The sequence below is a fragment of the Cydia strobilella genome, chromosome Z (genome assembly GCF_947568885.1).
Source record: "Cydia strobilella chromosome Z, ilCydStro3.1, whole genome shotgun sequence".
Taxonomy (NCBI): domain Eukaryota; kingdom Metazoa; phylum Arthropoda; class Insecta; order Lepidoptera; family Tortricidae; genus Cydia; species Cydia strobilella.
In genome coordinates this window covers 27,388,229-27,402,840 of record NC_086068.1, presented here as the reverse complement: position 1 = coordinate 27,402,840, position 14,612 = coordinate 27,388,229, and the positions used below count along the sequence as shown (strand labels likewise).

The 14,612-nt window shown below is 39.1% G+C and overlaps 1 protein-coding gene across 1 annotated transcript in view; it reads left to right on the top strand.

The window, feature by feature from the left end:
* Window positions 1–1,778: 1,778 nt before the first annotated feature.
* Window positions 1,779–14,612, top strand: part of LOC134754326 (Y+L amino acid transporter 2) — a 36,556-nt gene continuing 23,722 nt past the window's right edge. The window contains exons 1-2 of the mRNA XM_063690592.1: window positions 1,779–2,252; window positions 8,170–8,272. Of these exons, the coding sequence (XP_063546662.1) occupies window positions 2,048–2,252; window positions 8,170–8,272 (308 nt within the window). The 5' untranslated portion in view covers window positions 1,779–2,047. The remainder of the gene's footprint in view (window positions 2,253–8,169; window positions 8,273–14,612) is intronic.

Genomic DNA, 14,612 nt, shown 5'->3' with positions numbered 1-14,612 from the left:
CATTCTCATGTATAGGGTGACAGTTCAGTATAGTATGAAAAAATATTGTATTTAATGAACATCATCATCAATGTAATTAATGTTGCTTGCCACGCTTAAACATAACAAAAATCACAATAAATTGCGTCTTAAAATAAACTTAAAAAGTCTACTAAAAATCGAAACAAAAGTAATTTTTAAGTCGCTGTTGTGACATTCTCAATCAAAAGGTAGGTACCACTTTGTCGTTTACCATAAAGACGAAATTTGATTATATCTTTATACAAATAACCTGTCAGAGAAAGTGGTACCTTTTGATTAGGAACGTCACAAATGTTGGTCAGTATGAGGAGTGCAGCCTACAGTTTATTTTTAATTATATTTATATACCTACTACGGTAAGATTGATAAGACAATGTAATTATGCCTCCGAATGAAATAAATACACTGTATCGCAAAACTAAGTGGCGAGACAGCTCATAATGCCATCTCTTGGTTGGTCTTAACAAGGGTAAAGGAGATAGTATTAAGATCTCAGTCGCCAGCTGATATTGCGGCAAGTATAATAAGCACCCCACCCGCGTAGGTACCCTTCCCCGCGCACGCCCTTCTTGCTCAATTGAGTTTTATTTTGCCAGATAGTAAAAAAACCGTGGATCAAAATGACCCAAATTATGAATGATGTCTCAATGTGGTATTATAATATTGTAGACGTAAACTTAATAATATGATTTTTTTTTTGTGGCAGATACAGGGTGTTAATTAGAAAAAAATTTTTTTTAAATAAAAGCGGTGGATGAATTTGACACAGATTTGTTTGAATAACATATAACAATGTTCTGTAAAGTACAACACTTCACTTACCGACTCTAATATTTTTTTAGGCGTTTTAGGATCAATATTAGGTATTTATTAAATGCCATTATACCCGTGGATGAAAATGACACAAAATGCGTGTGTACGTCGGAAGCCACTTTGCCTTTACAGGGAAACAAAGAATTTCGTCTCGAATATTTTTTTTACAGAATGCTGATTGAAAAAAGAAATACCTAAATTTCTACCTAAGCAAATACCTAGGATGACACAAAATATTATTTTTAGGTTTAGTATATGGTCTGGAAACTATATATAAAAAATAAGCAACATTAATATTCTTATAACCTCAGAAGTTATTGGTACAGGTCTAAGTAGGCCGAGCACATGATTGGCGCGACAGTATCTCACCGCGAGATAGACTACCCGTCTTCTACTAACTGTATGAATTAAATTAAAGGGGGACGGGTGGTCTATGTCGCGGCGAGGTACTCTCGCGCCAATCATGTGCTAGCCCGGCCGGACCATTAGCTACTTGAATTTAATCATTACTGGTAATACCCGCTAGGCTAAACGGGTTGTCAATTTTAGTGTATGCTATAGAACCAGAGCGCCACTGCCAATACTAATATAAACGAACTTTTGAAAGGGACATTTTTTGTATGGAGTTATCGTTCTTCTGCTCTTCTCCTAGTGAGTAATTATTATTAATTAGGTATTCTTTGATACCAATTGACATAATTGACAGCTGTCAAATTCAGTTGTGGTTATATTTTGTTTGATTGGTACTTTTGTAAGAATGTGACTTTTTGTATAAATACAAATCAATTTATTGTGCTTTAAGAAAGGCAACTTAACGGCGTATCTACGACCTACGAGTTATTACAGTGCCATGCGTTCTTGTTCCTAGCTAGACTCATACTGTTGTGTAATTTTTTTAATAATTTTAAGAAATAGTGATTTTATATTGTTTATATATACTACAATCATTAGTGTTATTACTAATTTAGTAATTATATACTATATCTAGATATTAAGTACATGAGATAAAGTATATTTAACTAAATTAGTCCTTCCTAAACATACTACGTTGCTTTTTCTGGAGCCGGCAGCTAGATCGCTTCTTTATTATTGTAATTAGAAATGTGAAGGGTCAATTGCTGTAATGTTCAGGACAACAGATTAATGAGATCGTAAAGTGTAGACCCTACAATTCATTACCAAGTTTGACTACGTCGCCAGTGGTCAGCACACGATGAGTGAAGAAAGGGTTAAGATGCGGAAACAGCTGGGGCTGTTGGAGGGAGTAGCTATAATCTTGGGCATCATATTTGGGAGTGGAATATTTATATCCCCTAAGGAGGTTCTGGAAAACACAGGCTCAGTGTGGGGGGCCCTGTCAGTGTGGGCTGCTTGTGGGTTGTTGGCTACTCTGGGCGCTTTGTGCTATGCAGAATTAGGTAAGTTGTATTCTTTTCTTTCATTCATTCATACATTATTTATTTGCCATAAATTGTATGTTTACATAAGATGGTACAGTTTTATAACATGTTGTTTTGTCTCAATACAATTTTACCATATCGGTGTAACATAATTTAATATAATTTATTTACAATAATAAAACTAGCATGCCATACATTGTATCTTACATTTATAAGGTACTTGTTAACTCGTTCTTCTTGTTTATATTGTCTGGTCTATTATATAAAATAATACACTATTACTTTTCATTTTATAATTTTTTACAAGCTCTGTTAGTATGTTAGTGTGGGTCAAATCTTGGAACAGGGGACAGAAACCGGTATTTGCTCCATACAAAAATACCGGTATTATTACATTTTTTTTCGTTCTTTGGTTTTTAATTTCACTTTTAACAGGACAATCTAATAATACGAAGTTGTAACCTAAATACATGATTCAGTCCTATGTAAAGAGCTTAAATAATTCAATATATTGGGCTATTACAGGATTTTTTTTAAATACCGGTTTAGAGCCCTGCCTTGGTAGCTAAATTTGACCTACTTTCCGATTTCCGATTGAGCTGAAATGTTGCACACATGTAAATCGCATAACAATGCAATATTATGATGACATTTAGCTGATCTGATGATGGAGACTGGAGATGGCCATGGAAACTCTGTGATAAAACAATGCAAACTAATTGTGTTTGGGGTTGTTATAATTGTCTCAATGAGTATTAATTGCATGTGGAAAGAAAAGTGCAGTCAGCAATAAAACCTTGTACAAAAAATGAAATTTTTGCCAAAAACTTATTTAAACTAGTAAACACATTGATTATTATGAAAAAGTCTCATATATGACATCAGATTTTGTTAAACACTAATCATATCAGTTTAATAATTGTATTGGTCCATAAATTTGGAATATGTGAAGCGACAAACACATTCACACATTAAAGTTATTTCCAAGGGGTTCATCCGGATACTTAATAAGAAATAAATATACCTAAAGTTCCTCTCAATACGTATTGTATTGTAGTTCGGGCGATTTTCCGCAACTCGACGACTGGCGCCTATTTTGCGTGTCATGGGGGTGGGCTAGTCCTGCCAGCCCAGCTCCTTGAGGAAACCTATCAAACCTTTGATGTTGAATAGGACCTCGGGGAGGTCTCTCGGGGATCCTAGATGTTTTGCCCTGTATGGGGCCACTCCGCTGCACTCCAGCACCACGTGAGAGGCTGTTTCTTCTGTCTCCATGCGTCCTCTGTGTAGTGTATTGAAATATGAGGGTACCTCTACAAAACCAGTCTGGATTTGTCAGGTACGTAAGCACATGTGCTCTCCCGAATTTCGGTGATAATATTGCGATATAATAGTGGCGACGAGGCAAATCGGTAGTAAAAGCGTGTATTAGACTGTGTTAGTGACTTTTTGTGAAGATGTAAGTGTAAAGTGCAAAAAAATGGGTATTAAATTTGGTGAATATGATATGGGTCATGGCTGCTGGGAAAACTACATTACAAGGTTTGAATTCTGTTTAAGTGCAAATGATATTGTGGATGACGTCAAGAAGAAGGCGAATTTGTTGGCGGTGTGTGGCTCTCAACTATTTGACTTAATAGTTTCTTTGTCATCTCCGATTAGTATAGGGGACATAACCTATAAACAAATTTTGATATTTTTGAAGGCTCATTTCCACCCCACACCTAATGAGATTGTAGAATCTTTTAAGTTTCACTCAAGAAATCAAGAAGAGGGGGAGAAGGTTAGAGATTATGTGGCAAATTTAAGGAAAATGAGTATTCATTGCAATTTTACAGACTTAGACCGAACTTTACGAGATCGGTTGGTATGTGGTATTAGGAGCAAAGAGGTTCAAAGGAAATTGTTACAATGTGAGAAGCTGACATTTACTCAAGCAACTGAGATAGCATTTTCACATGAGAGTGCCACATTTGATTCCAGTATTATTGTAGTGCCAGGACCATCTAAACCAAATGTGGAGGTAGATGAACCCATGGAAGTAAACAAAATCACTAACAAAAAGGTTGACAAACAGAATAAACCATGCTTCAAGTGTGGTAGGTAACACAGAGGAGAGTGTAGATTCCGTTGGAGTAGATGTAATGCGTGTGGCAGAACTGGCCACATTGAGGCAGTCTGTCTTACAAAAAATAAACAGGATGATGGACATAAATCAAATTGTAATGGATTATATGCAAATGTAAACAATGTTAGAGAAAATAAATTTAACCCCATTATGGTAAAGGTGTCAATTGAGGGGTCTATTATTGACATGGAAGTTGATACGGGATGTGCATTTACTCTAATTTCTGAAGTGACAGCCAGACTCATTTGTAAAGGGAAATTACCTGTATTAGAGGAAGATGATATTGCATTGACTACATGGACAGATAGCCAATTAAGAATATTGGGGAAAATTCAAGTGCAAGCTTCTTTTAAGGGTTTACAAAATAATCTTATAATGTATATAGCCAGAGGTAACGGACCCAGCCTCTTAGGGCGAAATTGGTTTCAGCCATTCGGAATACGGGTTTATTGTTTATTGTTCTGAAAATAAACAGCGAGGAAATTAAAGGGCTCCTACAGACATAAAGCGATATTTTTCAGGAAGGTTTGGGAAAGTATAAAGGCCCATTAGTGAAGTTGAGAGCGGTGCCTAAGTTTTTGAATAATAGACGTTTCAGAACAAAGTTTGACCACTTAAATCCTCTCACTTTTAAGAATCAAGAGAAAGTGGAAGTATGCGAGGAGAATGAAAACACTGAAGTACGTTCATTTCAAACGGGACAGACAGTGTATTTCCGGAATTACAGTCTGGTTTAGCCAATGTTCTGTGTGTAGTTTTCCTGTACGTGCCAGCAGCATTGAGCGTACCTTGCTAAACGGTATCGGGAGGATCAATTCTGGGCCAATCGCTCCCGCTCTCGATCCTTGCCTGGCAAGCTCGTCCGCAGCATCATTACCCCGGGATCCGCTGTGTCCTTTGATCCATTGTAGGGTTATCTTATTGTTATGACATACCTCCATTAGTCGTTCGTGGCATTCGTGTATAAGTTTGGATGTGACTATATGGCTTTTTAGAGCCATCAAGACTGCTCTACTGTCGGAGAGTATGCGGATGGAGGATCCTACTACCTTCCTTGCAGTGATGGCAGCCGCCGCGTTTATGATGCCCATGCACTCAGCTTGGAATACCGAGTTATGGGCTCCTAGCGGAGTGGTGATTGACATGTTCAGGTCTTCTGAGAAGGTTCCAGAGCCCGATCCGCTGTCTGTTTTGGACCCACCAGTGAAGATTCTGAGCTCCCGAGGATTGAGTCCTTCGTAATTGTCGTCCTCGTATAACTGTATTTTGTACCTTTTGTCGAAGATAGCTTGTTTATGAATCCGATCCGTGCCCGCATTGAGCACTGGAAATTCGTCATATACCTTATCCAGGCAAGTTGTGTGAAGAGCTCCTATGATGTTGGACCATATATTAAGGGCTCGCAGCCTTACCGCTGAGAGTCTGGCCTCTTGTTGTATGTGTAGGTGCAGCGGTGGAAGGCTTAATATGACCTCCATGGCTGCAGTCGGTGTGGACTTCGTACAGCCAGTGGTGGCCGCGCATGCGAGCCTTTGGAGTCTTTGTAGCTTGTCTCGTACGTTGCCTAGGTTTGTTCTTGGCCACCAAACCAGAGCACCGTAACAGAGTAAGGGGCGGATTATTGCCTTATAGAGCCAGAGTAATTTTTGGGTTGAGTCCCCACCTCTTACCAATCATCCTTCTGCATTGCCAGAAGACAACTCCCGCCTTGTCTATACGTTTGTTGATGTGATTGTTCCAGTTGAGTTTACTGTCGAGAGTTAGCCCTAAGTACTTAACTTCATCGGTCAGCTGTAGCTCGGTTTGGAAAAGTGTTGGTCTGGTAAAGTTGCCAAGCGCCCTTTTATTGGTGAACATTACCATTTCTGTTTTGGTGGGGTTGACTGATAGGTCGAATTCTCTACACCAGCGTTCTACAATCCGAAGAGCAGCCTGGGTGAGATCGCAGACTGTACTGGCAAATTTACCTGATATTAATATTGCCAGATCATCAGTGTAGCCTATTGTGTAGAAGTGTTCCTCGTTCAGTTTGGTTATAAGGTTGTTGACTACTAGGTTCCACAGCAGAGGTGACAGGACTCCCTCTTGAGGGCATCCTGGCACCGCCGCCACGGCCTGCGGTTCACCTGCATACCTTATAGTTCTTTTGTTTAGCATGTTTATAATCCACTTTGTTAGTCCGGGTTCCGCGCCGTGGCTATCCAAGGCATTCCCTATGCTGGTAAAGTGGGTCTTGTCGAAAGCGCCCTCGATGTCAATGAAGGTGCCGAGGCACAGTTCTTTGGCATGGATGGCTCTCTCAATGCGGCTGACGACCATGTGTAGTGCCGATTCTGTGGATTTACCTGAGCTGTACGCGTGCTGGTTGTTGTGCATCGGTGTGTTCTTTAGCGTTCGATCCCTCAGATCCCTGTCGCACAGTTTTTCCAGTGTTTTCAGCAGGAATGATGTGAGACTGATGGGCCTGAAGGATTTAGCCGCCGTGTAGTCATTCTTACCTGGTTTTGGTATGAATATCACGTTCACATCCCTCCATCTCCTGGGCACGTACCCCCAGGCTAGGCATGCTGCCATGATGTTGGTCAGGGTTTCCTGGATGAGCTCTAAACCCCACTGTAGGAGAGCAGGGAAGATCCCATCCGGACCAGCCGCCTTGAAGGGATGGAAACTGTCTATAGCCCACCTGAGTTTCTCAGCGGTGACGACTCTGTGCGCCATTTGCCAGTTGGTGTCTGCTGTACTGTATATCTTATCCTGCTGATCTTCATCGGCGAGACTTACGCATCCTGGAAAGTGGGTTTCCAGGAGAAGGCGTTGGGTCTGTGCAGGGGAAGATGTATACGTGCCATCGGGTTTCCGGAGTGAGCCCAATTGTGATGTGGTCTTGTACGCTAATGTTTTCCTTACACGGTTGGCGTGGTCTAGTGTTTCGATGCTGCTGCAGCTCAATACGTATTTGAAGGAACCATTCAAAAAAACAAGTCTAAAGTGGGAAAGCATATTCTGAAGAAAAGAAAAAGTCCATACAAATTTTTAGTTACAGATTTTTCACTATAATACGACAATACTTTGAATGTAAATGCATAATTTTTATAGTAGACGTGCCTGCTCGTTCACTACAGAGAGCGCTCCACTCTCGGTCAATCGGTCAAACGAACTAGTTCGGTCTTTTAGTCCCTTTAGTTCAGTTCGGTTGTTGAGAGCCAGGAATGAATAGGAATCTGTTTTACACTCTGGTTTTTTTTCCAACCTTTGGTAACTGAATATAATTCAGGTTGTTACGATATTATATGACAAAAACACCATAACACAATAAAACAAATTAAAATATATAGAAAAATATTTGATTTTCGTTCATACTTTTCGGACTTTGGCGTGTCACTCACGTCGTTCTTTCATCTCGTTTGCACTTGTGCCAGCGACATCGTGAACCGTTTCGTTCCATCCGTTTTCCGTTCCACTCAGTCAAGTGCTCTCCAATCCCACTGAACTAAAGGACCTAAAGACCCATTAAGAGCGTGCAAAAAGATTTAGTTCCTTTCGGTCCTTCACGGGATTTCATTCTTAACAGTTCTTAGTTCATGACTGACACAAGCCTATTTTTTAGCTATTCCGTATTATTTAAATAAAAGAGTACATACAACAATTAACTAAAATTTTACCACCAATTGCATTAAAACAGTGGAGCAAGGGATGAAAACAATTAGCCAATTTATGACAAATGGGAAATCATATTAAACAATAATTAAACATGATTGTTTAAAGCTGCTTCTCCGACAAACAATGATTTTATGTAATTTTACTCAGGTACTACTTTGGCTCAAAGTGGAGGTGATTACCACTACATCAATGAAGCATATGGATCACTGCCAGCATTTCTTTACCTATGGGATGCTAATTTGGTATTTGTGTGAGTAAACCCCATGATATGTAATTTAAAAAAAAAAACATATGTATGAGTTTAGAGTATTGTAATATTTTGAGGATATAGTTTACAAACTAATGTATTTAATGCCCACATCCACATTTAGGAACCGGTATTTATTCTGATACTGTCAGGTGGCAATATAGAACAAAATCAATTAAATATCTCAACTACGCTGTACTTAAAATATGGGTTAACACTTACATGTCGAAAAATTTAGTAAGAACTCTTTTTATTATTATTGTATGTCTTTTCCATATCTCGTAGTGTAAGCCGTTCGCATAAAAAAACCGCAAATCGATGTACAGGTTAGCCTTTTGGCACACGCATACTAGAGGTCAAAACAAAATTTTTTACCCGCAGTTCCTAAAAAATTTCCCTTAGGAGGGGAGTGCTGAAACATTTATTTTTTTGTATGGAAAAAAAAAACTGTTTTTTTCAAAAACCTATCATACGAAAGGGCTTTTTGAGACGATTCTAAAAATATACCACATCATTACATTTCAGCCTTTTTTTTTAAATTAAAACAAAAAGAATTTTCAAAACATACCAAGTTTGGGCTCCTCCAGATACGATATGGCTGATTTTTTTCGTACAATATACCACAAATGATACGTGATATCCTCATATCCAACCCTAAGAAAGCAGTTTTGAAAAAAATATCATTAATAATATTTTTTTGGTTTTTCAATTTTACAAAGTGACACAGTTCTACTTCAATACCTATTTTACGAGACTTATGGAACTGTACTGCAGATACGGTACATATTAATCATAAAATGATACGTAATATCCATATATCCAACGGGAAATACCTCTTTAACCCCTTAACTGCGCCTTTTCATCAGTTGGTATAGTTTGTTTAGTGTTTGACACAAAATATCAAGGTTGTATCCTTTAGATACGATATACCCTACTTTTCTTACTTTATTATATTACTTATTTTTCGTTGTGCAATATATCACAAATGATACGTAATATCTTGATATCTAACCCCAAGAAAGCAATTTTGAAAATATTTTCGTTTAGATTTTTTTTTTAATATTTCAATATTGTAATATTGAAATATTGGTACTATGTGTACTACTATTTATACACATGAAAAATAAAAAATAAAAATACTAAATAAAATTATTTTCAAAATTGCTGTCTTTGTAAAATTGAAAAAACAAAAAAAAAGTGTTAATGATATTATTTTCAAAATTGCTTTCTTGGGGTTGGATATGAGGATATCACGTATCATTTGTGGTATATTGTACAAAAAAAATCAGCCATATCATATCTGGAGGAGCCCAAACTTGGAATATAGCACAATCGGATTAAGTCTAACCTCGAAATCCTTCCAAAGTTAAGAAATTTGGTATGTATGTTAATTAAAGGTCTCTTTTTCATGTCCACACTATTTGACATTTGGGGACCTCGAGGAATCGCAGCCATCTTGGAAAATGTGTACCATCCTGGAGAAATTTGCGTTCTCTATGAAAATATGGTGTAAGGCAACATTAAAGCTTATTAAATTCTACACAAAACAGTCCTAGATATCCTTGCGGAAAAATACATCTTGTTATAGAAAATAATTAGAGACCCGTTGCGGCGTCAACACGCCGCTAGAGTATGGTTTTAAAAGTTAGGTTGCCTGTCCACTGGAGCGGAGCGGTAAGCGGGAAAAAAATCCAGCAATAGAATTTCATAAAAATTTCAGAGCGGAGATTTTTCCTCGCTCATCGCTCCGCCACCTCGCTCCGCTCCTGTGGACAGGCAGCCTAAGACTGAACGCTTAATGAAATCGGGAAATGTGACGTCTTCAGATGAATCACTGGCTGTCACTATCTATTTGATGCTGACATTGCTGACTATACCCACAGAATATGAAATCTTATACATAATTATCCATACTAATATTATAAATGCGAAAGTCTGTCTGTCTGTCTGTCTGTTACCTCTTCACGCTTAAACCGCTAAACCGATTTAGTTGAAATTTGGTATACAGATAGTTTGAGTCCCAGGGAAGGACATAGGATACATTTTATCCCAGAAGTCACCCCTCAAGGGGGTGAAATGGGGGGTGGAAATTTGTATGGGGAATCAATAACCGCTCAACCGATTTAGATGAAACTTGGTATGGGGATGGTTTGAGCTGTGGGAAATGATATAAAATAACTTTTATCCCCGAAATCATCCCTTAAGGGTGTAAAAGATGGGGTGGTAATGTATAGTGTGGACTAATTTGGGGGTGAAAAAAGGATGGATTAAAAAGCAGATTTGTTTAAGAGTTAAGATACCCAAATTACTAATTCCACGCAGACGAAGTCGCGGGCAAAAGCTAGTTTCTTATAAAATGGCGACACGTTTGTATAATTTTAGCGTATTATATTTCGGTCGCGTAGCACCTACCAGCATGTTTTGTGATCGTTAGTTTTGATGCAAAAAAGACATAATTATTGTCTATCTTTTCGCATCTTTCTAAACTAAAATCATGATACGCGACCGCGATATGATACGGTAAATCAAGATTTCGTGGATAGGATGCCTTCTTGTCATTTGGCTCTCATGCCTAAAATTTCATAGGGCTAGAGTATAATTTATATTTAATTCTCTTTTTCCTATTATTCATGAGACTGAAGTTTACAAACATTTTACAAACATTCCGTGACATTCCGTGTCTGGGCTATACCGCGAAAATCGAAGTTCAAATTGCGGGCATCTTTCTCTGTCACTCTAATTACGCCTTCATTGGAGTAAAAGAGAAAGATCCCCGCAATTTGCGAATTTCGGTTTTCGCGGTAGACCCTCTGACCTAATAATAGACTTAGTATATACACGTAGTTATAGACATGAAACCGAGCGACCAGGGGTAAGAGAAAGACATATTCATGTATTGACAGTTTCATGTATGGCAGCATGATCCTTTTTAGGGTTCCGTACCCAAAGGGTAATAACGGGACCCTATTACTAAGACTCTGCAGTCCGTCTGTCTGTCACCAGGCTGTATCTCACGAACCGTGATAGCTAGACAGTTGAATTTTCACAGATGATGTATTTATGTTGCCGCTATAACAACAAATACTAAAAAGTACGGAACTCGGTGGGCGAGTCCGACTCGCACTTGGCCGGTTTTTTCTCTTTCACTCTTATAAATTTCGGTATTTCGCCATCGCCTCCATTTCATTCGGCATTTTTTCATGGTCGGGTTATGCCATCAAAGCAAACCCGACCATGAAAAAATGCCCGGTCGGTGATAAAGATAAAGCATGGCACTATTTTCTCTTTCCTCTTATAGGAATCGCAATAAGACTATCTTTCTCTATCAAAGAGTGTCAGGCCCTTGAATCTAATTTAATTTTTTTTAATTTACTTTTTTGAAAGTATGTACAACGACTAGACCGCGACCTTGGTACCGTCAAAATATCTCTTTCTCGCTCTCGGCGTACGGCAGCCCACCTTAAGCGCCTAACACATTACCGCACCGCACTGGTCATTGTGCGATGCACCTATAAGTAAGAACGAGAAAGAGATATTGCTTTCTCGCTCTTACTTTTACATGAGCTACTTCGCTCTTACTTACTCTTACTTACTCTTTTAAGCTATTAATTCGAACCTTTCTCCCTAATATCAGTGTTTTTGAAAATTCATCCCCTAAGGTGGTAAAAATGGGTTGAAAATTTGTATGGTGGTCAAAAATTTTATCAAATACGGGACTTGAGTACGTAATTAATAACTAACTTTGTATATAGGCATATTATTCGAACACAGGAAAAGTAATTTTAACGTTTTTAAAAATTCATCCTCTGGGGGGGCTTGAAAATTTGAAACTATTACAAATGCTTTGAAACTTCTTAGAAAGGCATTATAGCCGCTTACAAAAAAAAAGATATCGACGTTTTCGGAAATGTAACCCCTACGGGGGTTAAAAAGGGGATGAAAGTGGGTCTTGGGGTTCAAATTTTATTATAAGCTAGGAACTTGAAACTTTGCACGAAGGTATTATATTCAAAAACAAGAAAACGAATTTCAGCGTTTTTAAAAATACATTCCCCAAGGTGGAAAAAAGGGGGATAACCGTCTCTACTGATATATCTTTTGCTGCATAATGTTCTATGCTCATGTAAAATATATAACCACCAACATACAAATCCACGCGTACGAAGTCGTGGGCAACAGCTAGTATTATTATAATTATATATGCGTGTGCCAAACGGCTAACCTGTACATCAATTTGCGGTTTTTCTTTGATATTGGGGTCGAGCGGCTTCCACTATCGGGGACCTTTGGGAGGCGTGCGTGGGGCCGAAGCCAACAGCGCAGAGGCCCTTTAAGACAATTTAATCTAAAAGCAAGGGATACACGTGGCGGATACCATCCCCGAAAGCACAATGTGATACATCCGGAGATGGTCCCCGCCAGGTGCAAAGACTATTGCAGTGCAGCACTTTAGTGCTGCGATGGGAACTAAGGTCATGGGCTATTGATTTGAATGTTTGATAGACTGGATAATGGGCTATGGGGGGAGACTAGCGGACACCTGCCGTGACAATCAGTCTCAAAATTGTGTAAGACAGGTGGTGACTCACCTACTCATTTAGTGGGCCCTACAACGGCCGCACGCACAGTGCGACAATAGGGCAACAATTCAGAGCGGCTGTGAGGTTGTGGAGAGGTGAGTCTGCGGTCGCCAGTTCCCGGTAAACCGTTCAGCAGGCCGCCGGCGTTATGACATTTTATATGAGCATAGGTCCCGCTCTTGCGACTCCACTCTGGCCGGCCAGTCAAGGCAAGCACAGAGGCGAGTGCCAGATGACAGGGCCCTCTGGAATAGGGGCCCGCGGTGTCGCCACTCACCGTCAGCTCGCCACAAGCTGCCCCCGCGGAGTTATTATTATTACTATTACAGCTTCATTTTTTCTGCAGTCATGTTATTATTATTTTTGTTTTTTTTTAACTTTGTTTTGGGGCTGACTGCAGATCCCATCTGCTGGGTGAAAGCCTCCACACTTTTTCTCCACTCATCCCTGTCTTGGGCTTTTTGGAGCCAGTCTTTTACTACGACAGAGGAGATGTCGTCTATCCACTTCTTTTTGGGCCTTCCTGAGCGCCTCCGTCCTACAGGTCCGGTCCATTTTGTTGCTTCTAATGTCCATCTTTTGTCCCCATATCTGGATACATGACCTGTCCATTGCCATTTTAGATGAAGAGTTTGTTGAAGAGCGTCTGTAAGTTTGGTCTTTTGACGTATTATTTCGCTTCTAATTTTCTGTATTTTCCATAGATCGTTGACAGGTCGTTATTATAGCTTTACGCACTTTATTTGTGTATGTCCAAGTTTGGCTTCCGTATGTTAGACTTGGCAGGATTCAGGTGTCCATTACGATTTTTTTACGATTTTCGTGGGAACTCTATGCAATTTTAATATAATTTCATTGGTCACTTCACTGCAGTAACCAAGGATGTGTATGTGTAAGTGGTTATGGAATTAACTTAGCACTTATAAGGTTAATTGCCATATTATCTTGAAACTGTTTTGTACAAAATCTTGTTTTTAATGTAAGTATTAACACTATGCACAGATTGCACAGTATCATAAACAAGTCTACTCGTTTAGCAATTCCAAACTGAAACTATACCCTCCTGACGACTGTGTTTCATAATTTGCTAGGTTAAATTTAACTCTGTCAAGTTGACCAAGAGTCAAAAGTTAATTGGGGCCTATCACAGAAAACCGCCTGGGCCTATGTACTATGTGTAGGACGCCGCGCGGTCATCAGGAGGCTAAAATATTTGGATATTTGTCGTTAGCTTAATGTATTCATGAAGCCAATTTTAGAATTTAAATGACTGTAAAAGTTTTTTAATAAACTTTATACAAAGTCAGGAAATAAACCTGATTTACTGTCTTGTATAGTTTCAAATGTAAAGTTTACTTTATTAAGGTATTCATTTTTATAACTAAGTTGGCTATAGCGTTCCTCTTATTTACACTGCACAACTGTGCGTTGTGTTCAGCACAGGGATGGCACCATCACCAGTATTCGGAAACGACTATTATTATGTGACTATTGAGCTCTATGTATATTTCATACATACATACATACATACATACATATAATCACGCCTATTTCCCGGAGGGGTAGGCAGAGACCACGGATTTCCACTTGCTACGATCCTGACATACCTCTTTCGCTTCCTTCACTTTCATAACATTCCTCATACACGCTCGCCGGTTTAGGGTGCTCTTGACCTGGCCTTTCTTCAGGATTTCTCCGATCTGATCAGAGAAAGTCCGCCGAGGTCTGCCCCTTCCAACTCCCGTTTCTACCTCTCCCTTATA